The following is a 23,078-nucleotide window of genomic DNA, read 5'->3' on the forward strand; positions in this document are numbered from 1 at the left end:
GGTGGCATAAAGTAGAGACTTCATAGTGGCCCTACAGCACAATTGCTGTGTATTTTAGGAACCATTAATGATATTTTTTAAATGAACATCTAAAAAAAATCTCACATACCTCTTGCAGTACTCCAAAACACCCATAGGGGTATGTATACACCCATTTGGGAAACACTGGTGTATACTACTGACAAGTCATACAAGTCAACATATACTTTGAAGAGTGGAGTATTTCAGGCTGTATAAAGTATGTCTGGGGCACTTTTCAACATCAAAAGTTAAAAAGGGAAATTAGACAAAATTTGGATATGTACTTTCAATATTTTCTTTTAGTGCGCTGACCTATATAATACCCAGGGGCTATTATGCCAGGAGGAAGGATTTAGCTGATGAGTGTGATTTCGCTTGGGTTAGCCAGAGCAATATTTGAACATGTTTTAGTTTTCCAACCGTGGTCTCACCTCTGTAGTTTCCTTGATCTCCAGGGTGAAAATATGGAGGTCCTCTGACTCCTTCCTCAGCTCCTTCATCTCCTCACTGGTGCCAACCTTGAAGTCAGCTTTTGCACTTCGTGCCTTCAGGTCATCTAACTCCTTCTGGAAGTGTGCGATCTGATGACAAGTCAGAGACATGCTTAGTTACAAAACAAAATGTGTAATTATTTCAACACTGGGTGTATATGACATGTTATCTTAACCGTGACCAGGACTGAGCTGCACCAGTTATGTTTCACTAAGTTTTTGCCTTATGTGAGTAAGTAGTGTTTATGCAGTTAAGAGTGAGAAGGATATAGCCAATTAAGCTATCCACATTAATCCAACATTAATGTGTCATTTAGTCTGACGTTATTAGCATGACATTTTAAAACTTGAGCTACATTGTACTTTTCTGTGAAACAGCTATATTAGCAAGCTAGCATCAGTTCTATCAGTTAGCTAACAGTATGTAGCTAGCATTATAGCATTTCCCCCTCATATAGTTCAGCCGAAGATACACTACCCTTTTTTTTAACAAGATCACCAATGAAAAGTGGTGTTGACTGGACGATATATCTCACCTCCTCCAATATACCAGCCATGATGGGATCAGTGTCTTTCTTCTGCTGTAGCTGCTTCTCCAGGGCCTTCACGCTAACAGCTGCCTGCATTGAGAAATTATAAAGTACATCAAAACCTAGTTAGGTAAGAAACACATACTGTAAGAAAAACATGTAATCAACATAAGTTTGAGAAAAAATGCAGCAAAAATGTTCGTAAACTAACTAAAATATATTTTCCTTGGCAGTTGGTTTCAGTTGAGCTTGCAGTTGCTAGTGGCAACCGCCACCAGTACAGTTCAACAGCAGCAGCATTGACATTGTTTCTAGATCCACTATTTTTTGAGTTGTGTTTCAGTGCAAATACTGCATATTTTATCGACTCCCTATACGGCATTGTTATCATTAGGTACTCTTTTTTGCCATAGCTGTTCTATGATTGTTGAGTTGTCAATTGTTAATTTGTTTTTCTGTGATCAGTTTACTACTTGGTGCTTACAAAGCTAGCCATTATACTAGCGCTTTGAAGCTAATGTGTTGCTAATGTAACAATTTAAGTTACTTTTGAGCTAAAAGGTGATATTATGTATTTTACTTTTTTACTTTTACTCTCGTGGACTGGGTGTTTACTGTAGTGTACTCCCTACAGGAGCTGAATGTTGCTCTTTCACTGGGAATACACTGTATCTTAAGACAGTGAGGTACAATGGCGTTTTAACAATAACTGTGGTCTTACTCTTGTCTAATAACAATTGACCATTCACTGAGTCCCACCCCTCGAATGCAGATTGGCTAATTATAGCATGACAGTGGCCAGCTCCAACAACAGTCTGACAACAACATGGCTGTGCGCCATAGACCGTCATGTTATCATTACCGATTTCCTTCATTTCCAGGCAGCTTTTGTGGATTCTGAGCTAAACTTTGCGTCTGGGGCATAAATAATAAGGATACTCCTTGCCTGGAGAGGTTGAAAAGAGATATATGTTTCCTCCCCTTCCAAAACCAAAATCAAAGCCTGTAAAGTGCAGGGCTAACTAGTTAGCTAACTACTGAAGATAAAGCCTACTGAATGTATACACATGCTACTTTTGATTTTTAATGAGTATAACAGTGAAAAAAAACGACCCTGCTGTACAGGAACCAGTGAAGGGAAACAGGAAAACTTATATGATATTGATATTGATATTCAACCAGCTGTGTGTCATCATATTGTGTGCTGATGAATGTTGTTTAGCTTCCCCTTAAGATTCCCACCCGTAAGGTGGCGGAGGTCTGAGCACTGGCAGTGGCCTGGGGAGGAGCCAAACACTGTTCATCTGCACACACTGTAACGACCCTCAGCTGGCTGAATATCGGCAAAGTTTCCTTTTAAATTCATTGTCTTCTGTCTCAGTCGCTAGTGATGTGGTGGTTCACTTTTACAGTCATCCATAACCTATAGTTTGGCTTTAGCTTCAAACTATCTTAATCTTTTTAATCTGTTTTTCCTGCCAAGCGAGCTTGATATCCTGAATAGATCCTTCAAACACATATTGTAGACCACTCTGTCTGCTTCTCTCTGAAAGTGCTTTTCAGCTTAACAAAGGGTAAATTGCTTCCTTTGAAAACTTTGAAGGACAACTGCTGTCTTGAACCTTTGTTGGAAGTGTGTTTAGCTCACTGCAAACAGTCAAGGCAACAACACACAAAGCTGTGTACCTTCACACAGAGTGAACGCAAGGCAATTATATTTACCCATTTAACAGTGGTATTCTCCACATGAAATATTTAATATTAAGTTGCATGGAAAGGGTTAAAAAAGAAGGGGAGAAAAGAGTGTAGAAATAATCTTACTAAATATTTCTATGGTTCTTAAAAATCTAGATGAAGTTGAGTGCACTAATGGAGACTCCTATGGTGGATATGTTTATCTTTTGACTTGAAATCTATTAAAATACATCTGGTTAATACATGAACAGAAAACAAATCCCTCATAATAAACAGTCAGGACCTGTGGAGTTTGGACATGGCTCTGGGCAGCAGGTGCAGGTTTCTGGACAACTGTGGGCGGTGTGCTGGTTTGAACTGGGCGCACTGGGGCTGAGAAACAATCAAACAACAATAAAATCACAACCCGAGCCAAGAAATAAGTCTTTGATAAAAAATGAAGTCACAATAATGAACTTGTGCAAAGCATGTAAGTGAAGGGACAGAGGCAGGCTTACCCAATACAGGTGGTGGCTTAGTGACTGAAAGTGGAGGTGCAGTGAAACTACTAGAATTGGAGACAACTGTTTTGGGCAGCGAGGCACTAAAGGAGACAGACTGTGGGGATGGAGCAGGGGCCTCCACTGCTGAAAACCTTGGGGAAGGAACAGAATTTTTAGGCATTTGTATTAACAACCCTGATTCTAAAAACGTTGTGCAAACTTACATAAAAACACAATACAATTATTTGCAAATTAATTTCCACCAATATTCAACTGAATGCAGTTTGAAGACAAGATACTTAATGTCCAAACTGATAAACTTGATTGTTTTTTTTCTTTTGTTGTGTGAAAATACACTCATCTGGAATTTCATGGCTGCAACATGTTCCAAAAAAGTTGGAACTGGGGCAAGAAAAGACTGGAGAAGTTGTGGAATGCTAAAAAACACCTGTTTGAAACATTTCACCAGTAAACAAGTGAATTGGTTACAGGTGACAATAAAGGGGAATCCTCCAAAGGCTCAGTTGTTCACAAACAAGGACCATGCGAGGTTCATCACTTGGTGATAAACTATGTGGGCGAATAGTCCAAGAGTTAAAGAATGTTTCTAATCACACAGTTGCAAAGAATTTAGGGATTCAGAGATTTCTTTGCACGTAAAGGGCAAGGCTGAAAACCAACGATGAATGTCCCTGACCTTCAATCCCCTTAGACTGCATTAAAAACCAACATGATTCTATAAAAGGATATTACTACACAGGCTCAGCAACACTTTGGAAAACCTGTGTTGGTAAACACAGTTCATTGCTACATGAGCAAATGCAAATTAAGACTCTTCCATGCAAAGTGAAAACCATTTATCAACAACATCCAGAAACGTCGACAACTTCTCTGGGCCTGAGCTCATCTGAGATGGAGTGACACAAAGTGGAAAAGTGTGCTGTGGTCTGACATGTCCACATTTCAAATTGCTTTTGGAAATCATGGACATTGTGTCCTCCAGGCTAAAGAGGAGAAGGACCATCCAGCACAAAGTTCAAAAGCCAGCATTTGTGACAGTGTGGGCATGTATTAGTGCCCACGGCATGGCACCATGAATGCTGAAAGGTACATACAGGTTTTGGAGCAACATATGCTGCCATTCAGAAAATGTCTTTTTAGAAGGTGTATCTGCTTCTTCCAGCGAGGCAATACCAAGCTGCACTCTGCTTGTGTTACAACAGTGTGGCCTTGTAGTAAAAGAGCGCAGGTAGTTAGCCTGCAGTCCAGTCCTGTATCCCATTAAAAATGTGTGACACATTATGAAGCGCACAATATGACAACAGAGTGATGATTTAAATAACTATATCAAGCAAAAATAGGGAAGAACTTTAATTTCAAAACTTCAAAAATTAGTGTTCACAGTTCGCAAACGCCTACTGAGCGTTGTTAAAAGAGAAGGTGATGTCACACAGTGGTAAACATGCTTCTGTCCCAACTTTTTTGGAACACGCTGCAGGCATCAAATTAAGTTTATCAGTTTGTAAAATATATATCTTGTGTTTGATATGTGTTTTATAGGCTAAATAAAGAATTTGCAAATCATTGCATTCTACTTTTATTTTACACAGCGTCACAGCTTTTTTGGAGTTGGGGTTACATGTTTACAACCCTTAACGTCTCAGTTGAAATACAGCAATAAATGACAGATTAAGAAATAATGACTTACCTCTCATTTAGATTGAGTTTCACTGTTGGTGGGGAGGCAGTAGCGATGTTCTGAGGTGTCAGAGCTGGAGCTGCCATTGCTGATGGTTTAATGGAAGGCGTGAAAGAAAACGCTGAAGGAGCTGAGGGTGTGTCAGAGGGAGGTTTGGAGCCAAATGAGAAGCTTGAGGATGCTGAGCCAAAAGGTATGGGTGCACCCAGGGAGAAAGCTGAAGGGGCAGCGGTGGCACATGTAGATGGGACCGAGAAGCTGAAGCCTGATGATGACACTGCTGCTGACACAGGGGCTGCGGGGACAATGCTGAATGGGGCAGCGGCTGAGGAGGCAGCAGGGGCTGGAGGAGTGGAAGCAGCTGCTGAAGTGAGACTGAGGTTTGGGAATGCTGCTGGGGCAGATGGGATGGAGGCAGCGATTTTGGGTGGCTGGGTTGCCAAAGAACCTGTGAACAGAAAATAAATTTGCTTTCATTTGATCTAATCACATGTGTGTCTACAAACAAAGGTTGCTCTTTGTAAAACAACTGGATTAGCCTCGGAGAGAACAAGCCCAGATTTTTCATAGCTGGGATGCTCGCAGCAGTATTTCTGTCAGACTTCAAAGGAGTTTGCACTAAAGCTGTCAAGCCTCGAAGAGTTCCGCTGTGTAAAAACAATGATGTCTAGCTTCACAGAAAAGTAACCACTTCACAGTCTAATCAAAGATCTCCACATCACCAGAACAACTGGCCTCATTCAACAAATGTTAGTGAATATAAAGTGAAAAAAATATTAGATTACAAAACACTTTACAACATTCCAGAAACAGAAAAAGAGCATAGAACAAATGTCAGCATTCTTGAATAACATTTTGCTTTCAAAAATGTGTGATTATACTTATAACGCCAGGGCCACACCGCCTGTGGAAGTGCTGCGAAACGCAGCGCACCGAAATTCTCGCGCGAGTCGGAGCATTTCCGTTCACATCAGACGCGCATTTCTCCGCGCCGGTCGACAAGCGCTTCTGCTCCCAGCTGTTGTCTCAGTCACATTTGGGGCTGTTTTTCCATCATGGGTAAGTAAATAATCGCCATCTGAAATATTTCACAATGTCTACAGAACAGATGGCTCATCTACTGTCTTTGATTGGGCCAGATCTGACTACGCAGACAACATACTTCCGCCAATCTATCCAAGCAAAACAACGGCTTGCAGTTACACTGAGGTAGTAATTATTATGACTGATAATGACTCATGCTAAACCAGGATAACAAAGAAATGTTCGTTTTCAGCACAGTGTATAGTGTCAAACATTTATTAACAATGAAGAAATGTACAAAACTTGTAGAAACTACAATCTAAAACCTACACACAATATTTAGAAAAAATAACAAACAAAATAAGAACCTCTTATTTAAATCATCACAAATTTAAACACAACAAACTGTTTAATTAGAGTAAATATAAACAACAGCAAATATTTATTTACATAGGCTCAAGTATTGTATTTTTCCTCCATTACTCAAAATGGTGGAATGATTTTGGGGGGGGTGTCTTCCAGCTCTTCCAGCATTGACCCAGACCTCTTCACACCTCCATGTTGGCTCTGTGTTTGCATTGCATGATATTGTCCCTGCTGGTGGTGGGACACTGGGGGTTGTGCAGCTTGCTGATATGTTGTCGGGGGTGGACCTTGTTGATACTGTGACGGGGCTTGTACCCCTGAAAACCTGAGCTTTGTGGCTGTGTTGTCTGCTGCCAATGTAGTGGGGTTGGTCTGGTGACTGATGGAGAAGCTTGGGTAAGCTTACCTTGTTCCTCTTTTTCCAAGTCTGTAAGATACTGTAGGATGTGGATTTGTGCACATGCCTGAGTGCTACGGGGCAGTCGGTTCAACCTGGGGACAAGGCTGAGGGCGAAAAAGTACATTTCCTCCTCATCTTTTGGGACATGTGGTGGCACAGGGGTTGTCAGAATATCTAGCAGGTCTGGCTCTAAAGGCCCTGCAGTTGTGGATCCCCGCCTTTTCTTTCTGCCAGGTTGTGTGGTGTGAGTTTCAGCCCCTGATGACAAGGCTTGCACTCTAGGGTGTGTTGGGGGGGTGGCAGACCTTGGTAATTCTGAGAGCTGATGGGTAGACCTCGGTCCTACATCTGTGGGATGTGGAGAAGAGGATATGGACCTCAGTGTGGGAGTGGCTGGTGTGCCAGGCCTTGCAGGCAGTCCAGATGGTCCAGCTGTCAAGTCATCTTCCTCACACATGAGCTCTGCGGGTGTGTCTTCGCTCAGATCTACAGGCTGGAGAGTACTTTTAGAGCTTAAAAAGAAAAGAAAATAATTTGTTATAAAATATGGGATACAACAAAATTATGAATAACACAATTATGTAAAAAAAAATTTACAATAGAACTGATATTGTGTCAAATATATGCGATATGTTGTATGGATAGTTTTGACTATATTTAAAAAGATGTCTATTAAATGGCACTATTACATTTAGAAACTACTAACCTTCTGGGCTGCAAGTGTGGCAGTAAGAAAGACATATTATTGCTGTATTTCCAGTCCTTTTGACTGCCACCAGCGGACCCACTCGGTACAGTCTTGTTTTTGTTTTTCACAAAACTGTCCCGCAGTTGTTTCCATCTCCGCTTGCATTCTTCCACTGTGACAAAGTAACGAACATGAATTAATAAAACACAATACACCTTTTTTCATATTTATTTATATTATTTTAACATAATAATAACATTTCTATTAATAACATGGCTTGAAGTTTGTGGAGCTGTTTTAAATTCATGTAATACTTATTTCTGTACATTCCACAACTTTATCATGCACCAATATTTTCTTGTTTTTATCCCTGTATTAAATATTTATAAATTATTGATAATTAACTTATAACTTTTTTTCCTATTTCCACAGATTCCTTGGCACAGGTGAAACCTTTGCCAGCCTGGCATTTCAATATAGATGAGGGAGAAGCACTTTGGCCAATTCAGTACACAAGACCTGCCGGGCAATAGAGAGGCGGATGATGGAATCCCAGTTCCCCAGACCCACGGAGCAGATGTGGAAAGACATTGCCTCCACTTTCTGGAGGAAGTGGAATTTTCCTAACTGCCTTGGGGCCATTGATGGTAAACACGTTAACGTCACGGCACCACCCAAATCCGGAAGCTTGTACTTTAATTACAAGAAGACGTTCTTCATCATTCTGTTGGCACTGGTGGATGCTGACTACCGTTTCATTAACATCCAGGTGGGGGACTTTGGAAGAGCTAGTGATGGAGGTGTATACAGTGGCTCTGACAGACACACATCACATGTATGGAGATACTTCACTCTCCTCCGCCGTGTCATTGTGATGACGTCATCAAATGACTTGTCGACTCGACTTCGACTTTATTGACAGATAAGTCGACGTGAAAAAAATCAAAGTCGTTAATTTGTAGGATATGATGACCCAAAGGTGTAAATAGGTGCACATGAGCTGTTTACGTTATGGGAGGAAATACTGGCCAAAGTTGTAATTACACTACTAAGTAAGTAGTTGTAATTATACCACAGTCTGCCATACATGAAAACACTTATATAATGCCTTTTCCAAATGAGCTTGATGTCAGTATTGTTGTAGATTTCGAGGCCTACTCAAAAGCAATAACTGCATTCACACCAGTAGCTATATTGACAACATTACTGAAGTACTTAATGTTAACAATAAGCATAACTAACAAAGTCTTTAAAATAAAAAATAGCCAACTGCATGAAATATGATTTCACAATGTGATAATACAAGTTTTTGCTGTTATGACATTACAGTAAATACAACATTAAATGGTTTTTCTCTGGATTTGGGCATTGTGCTCTTAAGTGAGAAGTGAAAACATGTCTCCTTTGGAAATGGAGCTGGGGGAGGGAGAGAAAATGGTTGAGGACAGTTTTCCTTGCAACAGGTAAAATGGCTGAAGGACCCTGGGGGCCTCTGTACTGTAAGTGGTTTAAATTTTATCACAGTGTTGATTATATTTCTTAATCTATGCTACAGAGGCCATATATTTCAGACTGTAGCCTACTACAAAAAAATCTTCTGTGGGACATTGGGACACTAGAAAATGCACTGAAGTTGTGGTAGAACGATTGATTCAAACAATATACTTACTTGTTGATCCAATAGCTGTGGCAACAGCATCCCAAAATTTATCTTACTTACTGTTGTCCTTGTAGAATGGGTGCTGGCGGTCATACAACTCCCTGTACTTCTCCACTTCCACAATCAACTTCATGTCGTCCATCTTCAACAACTCCACTGGTTTTGGCGTCTCTGCCCCTCTCCCTCTCTCTGTTTGCGTGTGTGTGCCCCCACCCCCACTAGCCGCCGCCGCCGCCTCTCTCTCTCTCTCTCTCTCTCTCTCTCTCTCTCTCTCTCACTGACTAATATGCATATTCACACACACACACACACACACACACACATACATATATATATATATACACACACACACACACACACACACACACACACATCGCATTTGTCAAACAGGGTGTTTTATTTTGAAATTTGTTTTATTCTGAAAATTGACCGGATGCTGTTGTTGTTACTTTGTTTGACTTCCTGCCCGACTTCACACATTCACTCACGGCTCGCACAGAAAATAGACCAGATTCCGAACTGATCGCTGCAAATCGCGAGCCTGCCGCGGAGCTTCCCGGCGCGGCCAGTGTGGATGACACAGTTGGTTAACATGGGCGCCGAAAGGAAACTGGCTTCACTCCTTGGCGCTTCAAGGCTATTCGCGGTGCTTCCGCGGGCGGTGTGGCCCTGGCGTAATTGTCTTATAATACTGCAATTAACAAAACGTTCTCCACTGCTCTTATCACCACTACACTTAAACACAACCTAAAACTTTGAAGGCCCTCTTTGATGAAGTAAAGTTTGATAAGACCACAAAACATCATTGGTATTTTGGTAATTAAGTTTAAGAACTAAATTTTACTCAGACTAAAAGCCTTATTCCTTAAAGACACCGAGATAAGTTTAATGAGGGGTTTATTTATTTAGATGTGCATTTGTTTGACTGACAGGCTCTCAGGCTGTTAAACTGAGCTGTGATACCAAACTCCACTCTTAAAAATGCCTCTTTAGGGCTGATAAATATGGTGTGTCTTAATGCCTAGAAGATGCAAGGTCAGCCCTGGGTGCTACTCTTGTGCCAACCTCAAAGGGCATGGAGGCAGGTTGTGCCTGATGTTGCTGAGCGACCATAACCTACTTACCAGAAATGCCGATTTGGAGCTGATCTTCTTCCATGCATTTTTTTTAAAAGTGTGTGGGTGTTAAAATATTGTCCGTGGCAAAGATCGTAAAGCTCTGGATAGCCATACACTACAATAATCACCTAATACCAGCACAGTTGAACTTTGTTTATATCACGGCCGTTACCCTTAAAAAATAGGTGCTTGGAAATGCTTGCACACCACAACAGTGTCACTCTCGCTTCTGAGCACGCCTTCTGCATGCCTACATTGACAACAATAGAAGGCACGAGTAATGCGGGATGTGACTGGCGCCTTAGAAAGCAATGGGTGACGCATCAGATGATATGTTCATGTCTGTCAACAGCCTATGCTGGCATCACACCAGGAAAAGGAAAATCTCACCAACACTTTGGTATCACTGCATTAGATGATTATCACTTGAGGAAATGTGCCACTGCAATGTGTGATGATGAATAATTGTGCAGCCCAACAACATTTTAAAACATCTGTTAAGTTTGCTGGCTCTCTTACCTGGTTTGGGCAGTCTCTCCCCCTCCAAGGCGAGGACAGCAGGGGCTGAGACCAGCTGCTTCACCCCAGGGTTGAGGTTGAGCAAAGCAAACGGACAGAGTAATCCCTCTGTGGACAGCATCAGCATAACTGGCGCTGGGGGCAAGGTCTTCTCATCAGCTTTGAGAGGAGGGGGACAGATGGGATTCAGACATTCAGACAGAGAAATACTGTCATCATGATGTGCAGTAAAAGACTCAAAAATATGTTTACTATAATTTCACAGAAAAATACCAAACACATAACTCTCCAGTAAAACTTTCTCACTCTCCCACACACACGGAGTCCATTTCCTCTTACACATTTTGCAACCTTCCACAGATCAGAGAGCCAAGAAGATTCTCTTGGAGTTTTGTATAAACGCTATTAACTGAGAGCCACATTCATGTGCAATCTACATCGCACAGTAGCAGACATTTGTAAAACAATTATTTAGCGTTCTTCACAGCTTTGTGCTTCCAACTCACACCACTGCACACGACAAATGATTAACAGCAAGTGTTGTGTTCTCAGCATGCTTGCTATGTTCATGATGAGAAAATGTTGTTTCCCACTTTATACTGTGACGGCGTAAAAGTATTGATGGCATTTGAGCACAGAGACTGTATGTTAGTGCTGTACTTATCTCACTGACCATTTCTCATTCTGCCCCCCAGTGGTTTAAATAAGTACCCAGTGTTCAGTTCAAAAAGGCACGCTGTGGTCGTGCACAGACACAACTGTCCTAAGACGCCTCATTTGGTAAAACGCAGTCCACTGCATTCCTCTTCTTGCCAAAACCCCAAACTCTTCCCTGCTCTTCACACCCACTTTCCTGCACTCTCCAAAATCATGCAGTGCGCTGTGGGCTGCAGACAAAAACGGCAAAAACCAGCCTTAACCAACATTTAAATGATGAAACTGAGCATTCACTGCCTAAATTAAAGATGCATTAGTCAGAGTTGATACGAGTCATTTCGGATACGTCAAAAAAGTACACTGTGTCCTCTTTGTTCTCTTTACAGCTGTCTCATATCTAAAACTATTCCTCAAGCATAACTTTCACTGTCATCAGCGGATGACAGCAGAAGCTGTGTTTGATTAATTACCACTGACTCACCTCTCCTATATTTTGCATCTACTGTATATTCATTTCACATACTGCACGGATGCTTTTGACATTGTAAATGTATATTAGTGTTTTATTGTCTGCATAGATACACAGCTGTATCTACAGACACATACACCCACACACACAAATACATTTACATATAAAATATACAGATATTCAAGCAAGCAGAAAATGGCAAGTATTATGTTTTAAGAAATAAAGTTCTCCACGAAATAAGCACAAAACGCAGAGAACAGAAACTAAAATACAGCATGTAATGTTTAGTTTAATCTCAGTTATGAAACTATAGTTGAAAGGTAGCGAGAAGCAAAACGGGTGGAAGAGTGAACAGAAGGGAGAAACACACGGTAAAACCTCATCAGCATTCTGCAACAGGATTGTCTGGGCTTTGTTGTTTGTTGTGGTCCTCTAGCTTGTCTGAGCCATTTTAATGAGTGCATTTTTTCTCCACAGATAACTCTTGTTACTCTCCCTTCGCTTTCCCTATCTAATGTCTCACTTCGGATAAAGGTTTTGATCAGACTACAATCATGTCAAAAAATGTTGCTCAAATTGCAGGGGTTTTTTTTCCCCCTTGCTGGGGAGGGAGTTCTTGGAGTGAGCGGGGAGAGATGTGACTAGACAGCAACAGCAGCTCTACGTGAATGTCTGGCAGACTGGGCCATTTAAGATAAAACAGTGCACTGAGACGGTAGCTTATCACTATTCTTTACACATGCTGCAATAGAGCACTGCAGTGGATGCTGTATGCACAAAGAAACCTGACAGATTTCAGCTTCATCTGATCATTAGGGGGGTGTTAGACATAACATGTTTAGGAGCTTAAACAAAGACAACAGAATGCAGTTTGAGAGATAACACCACCAGCTATAACGAAATTTAAGTTAACTTTAACATGACACAAACGTCCTCGATTCTTAAATATGCCTACGAATAACCTAATACCACAGAAGTCATTAGTTCGTAGGAATCAGAGAACACAAATGGGGAAAGCCTCGGTGCTTTGAAGTTTTTTAAACCCAGTAAAACATATATCTTACCCGCCGCTACAGTGTGAAATACTTCATTAAAACAGGCTTATCAGGGTGGGCGGTAACGCCTGTGGCAGATGGTGTACAAACCTGCCTAAACTGGTTTAATTCTCTCCACACCGTCTATACTGTCTTTAAGTACTTTCTGAAAAACTCAGTGCATAACATGAGCTTCACTGCAGATGTGCAATATCATTTATAACTACAACACTGTGAAAATGTAAGTGATGTACAAAAAACAAACAGAAATTGCAAGTTAGAAAGCTCAAATTTAACATATGTTGACTATTGATATAGTGATTTCAGCTTCATTATAGCAGAGAATATGGTTGAAAACATATTCTGTATGTGAGTTTATACTGTAATGGAGAACAGTAAAAAATTGGGATATAATACATAAAAAAAAAAGTTCAATTCAGAAACCGGTCACAAATAAATAACCTGATGGTAGTGCCTGTGTTGGCTTAGAACATAAATACAAACATAAATCCTGCTAAGCCAACACTGGTATCAGCGCTGGGCCAACCTTTTTTTTTTTTTTTTTTTTTTTTTAACTGGTTTCCTGGCAGCGCTTCCATCGATATAAGAATTCTCCCACCACAACAAGGTTGATTAAAACAAAATAATTGTGATAACAGCATCTGACCTTTGACAAAATTCTTTGAAAATCTTATAACTCCCATAAAAATTCCCAAATTAACCTTTAAGAAAGTATAGCCTAACTTTTTTTGGTTTGAAGTGCTATAACAGACTTAACTGGGCTCCAAAATTGATGTTAATTAGCCAACTGACAGTCATCTTTACGCCCTTTCCCACTCTGTTGACATCTGGCTTTTGTATGTAACGGGAAAAGTTACAACTGGCATTCACACCCTGGTCAAATATTTATCGGCTCTGCCTCCAACAGGCAGTAATGGAATTACAACACCCCATTGAACGTGCTAACCCCTTTACGAGATGCGATGATGCACCATCACAAAATACCATCTGTCTCCACCCAAGCACTGCTCAAACATTGTTAGTCTGCACCGAGTTTGAAAGAGAGACTGAATAAGTACGAGATATAAAAAAGAAGTAACCATGGTAACGTTGTCACTGACCTCCATGCTGCTTTCTACTGTTTAATAACCTGTTTTCTAACCTGTCCATGATGTCAAACGTGACAAACCCATAAGAAAAAAAGATAGAAAGGCATGCGTGTTTGCTGCAGAGCCGTCTACATGGCTCTAGACTACTGGTAATAGGAAAGGACTCTTGAGCATGTTTTTAACAGTTTTCCCTGTGTTTAAAAAACCTGTGTACATGCGCTAATTTTGTTGGAAAAGGGGTATTTGAGTGCTGGCTTTGTTGAAAAGAAACTAACAACAGGATAAGTGCATTGATATTGTGTAGATGTGCAAACCTGGTCAGACAGGTGAGGAAAGAAAGTACACAGAAAGCAAAATTCACTTACTGATATGGATCTCCTGCCGACTGGTGAAGTCTATGGCTAAGCCAAGAGGCAGAGTGTCTTCATTTGTGTCGGTGACTGGAAGCTCAGCCCTACTCGCATCCTCCAGGACCCAAAGTTCCCAGATCTAAAAAGAACAACAATCAGTTGTGGTCATCAGAGTCTCCAGACTTTTGGTGTATTTTCCACACACCACACAGTAAGCATTCAAAGTGTAAATTAAAGCTAAATGAAATGATCAGTCAAAAATCGTGTTTTATGTAAAATAACACTGAGTTTTGGAACTTAGTGTGACCAGTTGTCGCTCTCATTAAATCAAGTATAATTCAACACTAATGATCTGAGATGACATTATTTGTTTTGGATAGAGACCTAATACAGTAGTTGAAAAACTTCAGCACATCCAAACATACATGACATGATGTTACGTTATATTTTTCTTTTAAAACTATATTAGTGTCATAGTTCATTTCTTTCCTGGAAGTTAAATGGAAATCCATCTTAGTGAGAGACACCTTTCATTCTACCTACATTCCAAACTGTGTGTCATTTGAACTCATGATTTCTGCAGCATCTTCTGCTTTACACTTAATTACGTACCTTGTCCTCTTGTCTGGCAGCTATGACGCTGACTTCAATGGCAGCTGCTGATGCCGCAAACATGAGGTCCCTGAATGATATGAACAACGAAGCAAAGCAAAACATTACACCAGTTTAACGTGTCATTAAAGTAAAACAAACTTATGAGGTTTTAAATAACACACAACACACTTAACATGCTTAAGGGTGCCTCGTAAACCATCTGTGCCTGTGTATCATGATCATTCTTACCAGTCCTCTATATGGCTGAGGAAGTAGTGGTGTTGTCGCTCAGTGCAGCTGCCAAACACTACTTCACTGAAGTTCAGATACTTTGTCTCCACCTTCTCATCCTTCTTCTACGAAAAAACAAACAAAAACATTACATTAACAAGATGGAACATCTGTGCAGTGGAGGCATATTTTAGCTGCTTAATAATTTATCATTTTACCAGAGAAAAGGATGCCACTACATATACTGTAAAGTACACTGACATCCAACTGTGATTTAAATTTTCATATTATGTGACACTGTGTGGCTTAGTGCTCAGGTACATAAAGCATCCTAATCAAATAACAATACATAAGGAGGTGTATGGGAGCAGCAGTAGGAGCCTCTATATACACTACAGAGCTACGACACAAAAATATGGTCACGCCGCAAAGAACGTGGCCTTCAAAGCTACAATATATAATCTGGCAGAGCAGCTAATGCTACATTTGTTTCGTCACCTTGCTGCTGTGGTCATGAGAAAAATATCTTCAACCAAACATTTATGTGAATTTCACAAAAATATGTATGTCCAAATTTATCTCCTGAGACGATGGGTACGAAAGCATTGAGGACTGGAGGGGTGGAACCTGACAATAACTCAAATATGATTAGGTGAATTCAGTGGAATATGGATGTACTCACAGGGATGGTGATCAACACTAGTTCAGGAGGGGTCTCAAGGGACCCATCTGCAGCAGCATATACCACTGCAAACACAAAGGTTCTCAGCCACAGCACATCCAGAACTGTAAGAGACAATGGGAGAGAAAGACATTAGAAAAAACACAGCTGGGTTCAACGCTAAGGTTTTTTTTTTCACTTGCCCGGTCGGGCAAGTTGGTCAGAGATCTACTTGCCCGAAGTCAGTTTTTACTTGCCCTATAAAAATTGTTTAATTTAAGCGGCTATCAATTAACAAAGACTGCAGTTATTTTTATGTTTTGTAATCTTTATTCACACTGTATTTATTAATTAAAACAACATAGGCTATGTCATGTATTGTAGCTTAATTCCTACACAAATATGACAGTGTCAGGGCTTAAAGTGAAAAATGTGTCAATCATTCTCTGTCTATAATTCTGCGCCCTACTTGAGCCATGCCCACCTCTATTTATTTTTCAGCCCTCTCACCAGTTCTGCTGTATTAACACCGGGTTTAATATATTTTGCTTCCATCTCTCTGCCCTGCTCTACTGTACTTCAATGCTACTTAGCTCTTTTTCTCTACTCTACCAGTAGACTACCACATCCACCTGTTGCACAAAATGCACACAGCAGTGTTTCCCCTAGGATGGAGTTGTAGCAGCGGAGGTGAAGCACACGCATGAAAAATAATTTTCTCATATGTGAAAATTTTTTGTATGCTTGCAAAGCACAGCCTGCTGGGATGTTTCTATGTATCTACTGGCACCAGAAGGGCTCTTTAGGACTAAGTACATACAGTACATGTGTGCACAGTAATGAGCAGGTGAAATGTCTGTCTAGCTTACATATGAGGTGTCTCAAGATTTAGGAACATACAATTGTATTGAATATAATAAAAGTAAAAAGTCACTTGACATGCTGCTGTTTTGTGCTATGACCTATTTAAGTGCTGGAAGTTGTTATTCATGTGACAACGCCTGAACGCAACACAAGCTCAGCATGAGTGCCGTGCTGCGCTGCTGTGTGAGCAGCTGTTTGTCTGTGCATAACAGCAGTCTGTGAATGGTTATTTAGGCTACACACTGTCCATAACAATAACTTTGTCAGCTGACAAACTGCACCGGGCTCGGGGTCAGGTTTGGTCAGGAAAATGCGGCCCGAGCTGCTCTAGCGTGCTCACCTGTGTGTGGCGGAACTCCGCCATGCGCGATACAGAGAGCAGAGGAGAATTGTTAACGCGTGACCATGTAGAGACAGAAATGACACAATGACATAACACCATAAATAGTACATTGTTATGTTACTATATGAAGCGTCCGTCTCGCAAAATAATATCAATGGGGGCTGTGGGCAGGACATTGTTACAAAGCTGTGCCTGTGACATCAGGCAGAGAGACCGCTGCATCAGAGCCGAAGGAGCATGTTTTAAAATACATTTATTTTATCAATTAGTTATTAACTTTTACTATTTTTAGCAACTTGCCCGATCGGGCAAGTGAGTTGTTAGTTTACGTGCCCGACGTTGAGTTTTACCTGCCCCGGGCAATCAGGCAATCCTTATTGTTGAGCCCTGCACAGTTAATCTAAATTAGAACATGTAATATATAGGTGACAACTAAAAAATCTGACTCAGGACATGGGCGTACAACACAGATCTCATATATTATTATATGTATGGGTTTCACCTTACCTTTGACAGGTTCATCAGCAGTGTAGAAGTTTGGACATGGGATAACTTTCTTTTCCTCCAGTCCCTTTTTAACAGAGTACAAATCAGTTATTCATCAACATTGGATGTTGCAGCTCTTAGACAGCAGTAAGTGTTTTATTTTTCATTATACAACAGTTAGTTCCGGCCCTGCAATCTGATTGGTCGAGAGACAGTAAAACCGTGATGATATTGGAGTACAACATCACGGTTATTTCACTGTGTATGTATCACTCCGCCTCACAGCTGATTGCAATCAACAATCAAATCAAAACTGACGGTTAGTGTCAGTTAGGTCAGCAGTTGCATTGTAGGCTAATTAATTCATCCACTGTCAAACAGCCAAAAATATGGATTTATTTTCTAAAATAAGTTTTGAATTGAACTAATGAATGGTCATGAGAGGAAGATGAGGCCTCGTGCCTGCGGCCTCGTGCCTACGACCGAATCACAGCCGTGACGATATCACAGTACAGCATCACTCCCTCTCGTGTGATATTGCCTAATTATTGTGAATTAGGTCTACTTACTGGTGTATACTGAGAGACTGTGGAATTCATTTTTCCTGCAGCAACTTGTTTTCCTTTTGGACTCCAGCAAACTGTATGAAACAAAGAAACAAAATTTGAGCCACTATAGAAAAACTGAAGACATGTAAACCAAATTTTCTACGCAGAGTGTCACTTACTGCATGTGACGCCAGTTGAAGCAGGTAGACCGGCCTGCACTTTGACACTGTCAGTAACTTCCAAAATCATCATCTGGCCATCAGACAGACAGATGGCCAATATGGATGCCTGTACAGGATTCCACTTCAGGTCCTGCACCAAAGTGCCGGGGGGTACTGCTGGTAGCAGTGATCCAAAAGGTAACTTCTGAGGTCTTGCCTGGAAAAACAAAAGTTTATTTATTTATTTATTTTTTTTTAAAATCAACAAGTCAAATGTAAAAATTGACTAAATCTGGCAGATATAATAACTGAATATCCGAGCAAGAGAAGTAATCACATTTAAACTGACATTTGTGAAACAACCATGAAAGTATTTCGTAATGCACTACCTTCCAATAATTCATTTGTTCACTGCATGGAGACTCTGCCCATCTGCAGTAGAGGTTTACAAGCTGTGTATTCATAAAGGCCGAAATAGGAAAGGTCGAATTATTTGGAGACTTCGGGGTGATGGTTTTTTTTTTTGCAAATGATAATTTAATTCAAAATAACTGCTGTGGTTTTCTTCATATTAGGGGCTTCTGTGAGTCTGCTGCTGCTCATTTTGGAGAGCTCTGACTAACCATGTAAGATTAAAATAAGCTATAAAGTCATTTGCACTGGACAATTATTTCCTGGAAGATTGTGGTGGCTGATATACTTGCAACATCGCAGTAACTCACAGCACAGCACAACTAGCAAATCTTCAAGTGTCTCTGTGTTTGTTATACACACATACAAACCCCAGAGCAACCTGAAATAAGCGTGATACATGTCTAATACACACACACATTAATTACACTGACAAAAGTAGTCACCTTGTTCATGAAGGTGCGGACATCGTAGAATGTGATGGACAAGCCCACTTCCTCAGACATGCCACATACTGACAAAGTAAGTTCATCACAGCTGAGAGCCAAGTGGTGCAGGGCCAGTTCCACAGTGACCTCCGCCAATGCTGCCATCCCTTCGACTAGAAGAAAGATGAACAGTAACAGTTAACAAAGTGTAGTGCAAAACTGACTGGATAAATATTGGAATCTGAGCCTGTACGGTCACGTTCATACCTATATCATTGGCGTTCCCGTCAATTTTATCAGCAGCCAGAATATCTTGGGTTTGGTAAACTTTGAATGTTTTGTCGAGCCCAACAAAAGTTAAACCAAATTTGTTTGAAATGGTCAGCAGACTGGTTCTTTCTTTTGGAAAATCATCAGGAGTGTCAAAGACTCGCGCTTTCTTCATCTGACGAAACTGAAAATCCTGAAGAAGAAACACAGCAGTGCTTGTCAAGATGAGACGTACAGGGGATAACATGTGGTTTCAGTTTAACAATTGCAAACTCAAACTAAACTGTATTATATTCCAAGAAGAAAGAGCAATATTAAGATGTAAACATGCTGGACAACATTGACTGTGCCCTTACAAAATAATCTAACAGCCACATTTTCTTAAAGTGCTGGGAACACTACTACTAGTTGCCTTTTAAACAACTACTTGGTTACTTTCAACTTCACTGCTCAACAACAGAGCTATGCCAAGCGTCAAAGTGAAAGTCAGAATGTTGGGTAAACATGCAAAGCAGTCACGTCATGTTAGCTAAAGATGCTAAGCTACGTTAGTAACTGTGCAGGAAAATGTACTGAACGCGACACGTATTTGTCTTTGATTCACATACAGGATGTTTTTAGTTCAAATAACCTTTAAATAAAATGAGCATTCACTCAATAAGCAAATACAATATAACATGGTGCTAATAGCTAACGTGCTAGCATAAGTGGCTAGTCACAAACTGAGGATAAAAACTGCAGCAACAGCTTTTTCATGCTAGACTTTTAAACTGTTACCGTGGTCACCAACTGTTATTTGTATCTACGTTATTAATATGTGTTTGTAAGTGTTCTGGGGTTAGGGTTAATCACACAGTACATCTAAACCCGACCGGCTAGCCAAACAGCTAAGCTAGCCCAAGCCACTGGTAATGTACTGACTCAGTGCTAGCAAACATTAGCTCACACATGCTAACCTGTCAACACAACTTGTGGATAACAGCTTACCTTCATTTCCCTCTCAGGAGGGGTGTCTGTGTCGTCACTCATTTTGAAGAACAGAGGCTGCTGCTTTTACAGCCGACCTGTTGTGTGAGTTTATTCCTCTCTTGTTTGTATTTGAGAAGAATTTCTGGTGAGGCACATAAGTCTGCTAGGACAGCTCAACACACGCCGCGCGATTTTGCCGTAGAGAAACGTTGTAGCTACGCAGGATGACGAGTCGATACCAGAGCATCATGAGATCACCATCTATGCATACAACACTGAACTCTTGAAGCTGGCATACAAAATGGGGAACATGTTTTTGGAATGACTTTGGGTTATATTTAAGACAAAAAAAAACAAAAAAAAAACAGCACATAGCCTCATAACATAACACAAAAGTATGGCTGATTTCCTGATTGCTGATATTAATAGAATACATTTTAAAGGAGAACTTCACCCATTTTCAAAATTCATACACTTTATTCCTATAGTCTAAGACAGTCCAAAAATATTAGTAAACATGGACAACTCTCTCCCAAATCCAAAGACTAGAGTGCTAAGGGACTGTTCTTTACTTATAAGAGAAGGGGTGGCTCAGGCCGCCAGGAAAGCCACTCAGCCTTCCAGCAAATTTTTCCCAGTGGCCACTTGTGGTATTGCACCGAACAAATAATTTTCCCCACAGACCACCACTGTAAAAAAAGATGTCCGTAAAACTGTTGATAGGACACCTCGAACTGCACACAAGGTCAGTTATGAATCTTTCCATCCTACATTTTTGAACAATGGTGTTTTTATATTTATAAAACTTTCCTTTAGCCAAGAAAAGTGATTTAAAAATCTGTTGTCAAGATGTTGATTCTATTAGCCGAGCAGGAGCTTGTGGGTGGGGCCAGAGGGAGAAACACTAGGCTACTGCACATATCCAATGGGCCACATACCACGGAAGTAAGCCCTGAAGCTAGTGTATGTGCCAGGTGAGCAACTCCATTGGAATGAATAGTGCGGCATCTTGATGTCTAGTATAGCACTTGTTTAAATCTGTGGAGTGGCTGGGGTGTGAATTTGTTTGTTTTTTTACCCTTGGAAACTACACAGATTTTTCCTTGAGCCTCCCTGAGTGACTGGCAAAAAATGCACGACCCTTCCCTCCACCATAATATTAGATTTTTAAAACTTACAATTTGATGTTTGAAAGTTAAAAGTTAAAAGTTAAAGACGAAATCCTGGAGTTGGAAAAAAGCCTTGGTTTTTCACTCTTGACATGCAGGTTAGCTTTTGCAAGTGGTTTATTTTTTGCCAAATTTTAAATGAGGTGAGATTTTGATGAAATATCACTATCGTAAGCTTGTAAGCTTGATTGTGAGTTTTTTTGTGAACAAAAATTTCTGTTTTTATAGTTACTGGCTACAATAAATGGTGTAATTTTGGCAATTTCTAAAGAAAATATGCAGCAATCAGCACTGAAATAAATAAAATAGACAATAATTTCAATTTATATAAAAAGCATAAGCTCCTGACAGCATGGTGGTGCAGTGGTTAGCATTGTCACCTCACAGGGGGGAGGGTTCCGCCTTCAAACCTGAGGTGGGCAGTTCGAAACCAGGCTGGGGGAGCCCCTCTGCACATTTCCCACGTCAGTGTGGGGTTTCTCTGGGTTCTACAGCTTCCTCCCACAGTCCAAAGACATACAGGGTAGGTTAAGTGGAGACTCTAAATTGCCTGTGTGAATGGTTGTCTGTCTCTATGTGTCAGCCCTGTGACAGTCTGGTGACCTGTCCAGGGTGTACCCTGACTCTCGCCCAATATCAGCTGGGATAGGCTCCAGCTCCCCCACAACCCTCAACAGGATAAGCGGTTATGAAAATTTTATGTATTAAGTCCCTCCCTCGTGATAAAAAAATATATTTGACATGCTTCCCCCCTTTTGCACCACCTCCACCCTCCCTCATAAATAACAAACAGTCCCCAAAACTCACATTTGTGATGTCATAGGGTATATAGTCTGGAGCTGCTCCATAGAATGAATTGGGAACAATTTTATAGAGTGAGAGCACCCAGGGGAATGTCACATGTATATGGGTACATTTTCTGTTTCAAAGCACTACCATAGAATAAAGCTCATTTGGGTATTAAACTGAAAACAAATATTCTGTGGATCCACAAAATCAGTCTCCCATTCATTGTCTATAGAGCAGCAGTGCTGTAATTACATTTTTTTTTTATTTATATTAAGCTTCTTTGAGGAGTTTATTAATGAAGGAAAAAGACAGTATTGTGTTTGTTTTGCAATGTGAAGGTGTTATTATATTGTTTTTTATATTTTGGCAAAAAGACCTTTTAATTAAACTACATTTCTCACACTAAAATAATTTGGATTGATTTGAAATAAAGTAGCAATCCCAATTTTCCAGGCATCTTGCCAAAGGTTTGAGAGATTTCTTTTTGCAAATAATGGGATTAAGTCAACAGTTTCTGCATGGAATAAAACATCAACACAGTATATGGTGAAGTAAGGACTTTTATTAGAAAGCAGATTTTTTTTTTCTGTATTGCATTTAAAGAAATCAGGTACTCTTGGACTACACAACTGAAACTGGTGATGGCAAATACCATGATGGGAATGAAAGGTAGATTCTTATGCAACATCAAAAGTGGCAACTTGCATTTCTGTTGTATATATTATTGATGCTTGAGTCAGAAGGCGCATAAACATTTTAACTTTTTTTTTTTTTCATTTGAAACATAAAGCAGTATCAACACTGAAATCCCATCCCAGTTTGCCTGGTCCAAGCCCTGTTGAT

General features: G+C 40.4%; 2 protein-coding genes across 3 annotated transcripts in view; both read right to left on the reverse strand.

The window, feature by feature from the left end:
- Window positions 1–20,469, reverse strand: part of nup214 (nucleoporin 214) — a 41,169-nt gene extending 20,700 nt beyond the window's left edge. For both annotated transcript variants that reach the window (XM_049603884.1, XM_049603883.1), the window contains exons 1-16: window positions 20,296–20,469; window positions 19,306–19,501; window positions 19,057–19,211; window positions 18,218–18,416; window positions 18,060–18,130; window positions 17,512–17,575; window positions 15,819–15,922; window positions 15,155–15,261; window positions 14,924–14,993; window positions 14,327–14,450; window positions 10,693–10,851; window positions 4,928–5,366; window positions 3,235–3,371; window positions 3,021–3,109; window positions 1,049–1,132; window positions 453–602 (exon numbers count right to left, since the gene is read on the reverse strand). In XM_049603884.1, coding sequence (XP_049459841.1) covers window positions 453–602; window positions 1,049–1,132; window positions 3,021–3,109; window positions 3,235–3,371; window positions 4,928–5,366; window positions 10,693–10,851; window positions 14,327–14,450; window positions 14,924–14,993; window positions 15,155–15,261; window positions 15,819–15,922; window positions 17,512–17,575; window positions 18,060–18,130; window positions 18,218–18,416; window positions 19,057–19,211; window positions 19,306–19,501; window positions 20,296–20,337 — 2,190 coding nt within the window. In that variant the 5' untranslated portion in view covers window positions 20,338–20,469. The remainder of the gene's footprint in view (window positions 1–452; window positions 603–1,048; window positions 1,133–3,020; window positions 3,110–3,234; window positions 3,372–4,927; window positions 5,367–10,692; window positions 10,852–14,326; window positions 14,451–14,923; window positions 14,994–15,154; window positions 15,262–15,818; window positions 15,923–17,511; window positions 17,576–18,059; window positions 18,131–18,217; window positions 18,417–19,056; window positions 19,212–19,305; window positions 19,502–20,295) is intronic.
- Window positions 6,216–9,276, reverse strand: LOC125905717 (uncharacterized). Its single transcript, XM_049603885.1, has 3 exons — window positions 9,116–9,276; window positions 7,414–7,567; window positions 6,216–7,219 (listed from the first exon to the last, which is right to left on the reverse strand). The coding sequence occupies exons 1-3, from the start codon at window positions 9,195–9,197 to the stop codon at window positions 6,490–6,492; spliced, it is 966 nt and encodes a 321-aa protein (XP_049459842.1). The 5' UTR covers window positions 9,198–9,276; the 3' UTR covers window positions 6,216–6,489.
- Window positions 20,470–23,078: the final 2,609 nt, after the last annotated feature.

This window comes from Epinephelus fuscoguttatus, linkage group LG18 (assembly GCF_011397635.1).
Source record: "Epinephelus fuscoguttatus linkage group LG18, E.fuscoguttatus.final_Chr_v1".
Classification (NCBI taxonomy): Eukaryota; Metazoa; Chordata; class Actinopteri; order Perciformes; family Serranidae; genus Epinephelus; species Epinephelus fuscoguttatus.

Bases quoted from the DNA above. Each gene is read 5' to 3' on its own strand.
- LOC125905717 (XM_049603885.1), bottom strand. From the start codon at position 9,197: ATGGACGACATGAAGTTGATTGTGGAAGTGGAGAAGTACAGGGAGTTG. The intron at 7,568-9,115 runs GTAAGTAAGATA...ACTTTGTCACAG, and splicing joins CCCATTCTACAAGGACAACA to TGGAAGAATGCAAGCGGAGA. The intron at 7,220-7,413 runs GTTAGTAGTTTC...TTTCTTTTTAAG, and splicing joins CCACACTTGCAGCCCAGAAG to CTCTAAAAGTACTCTCCAGC.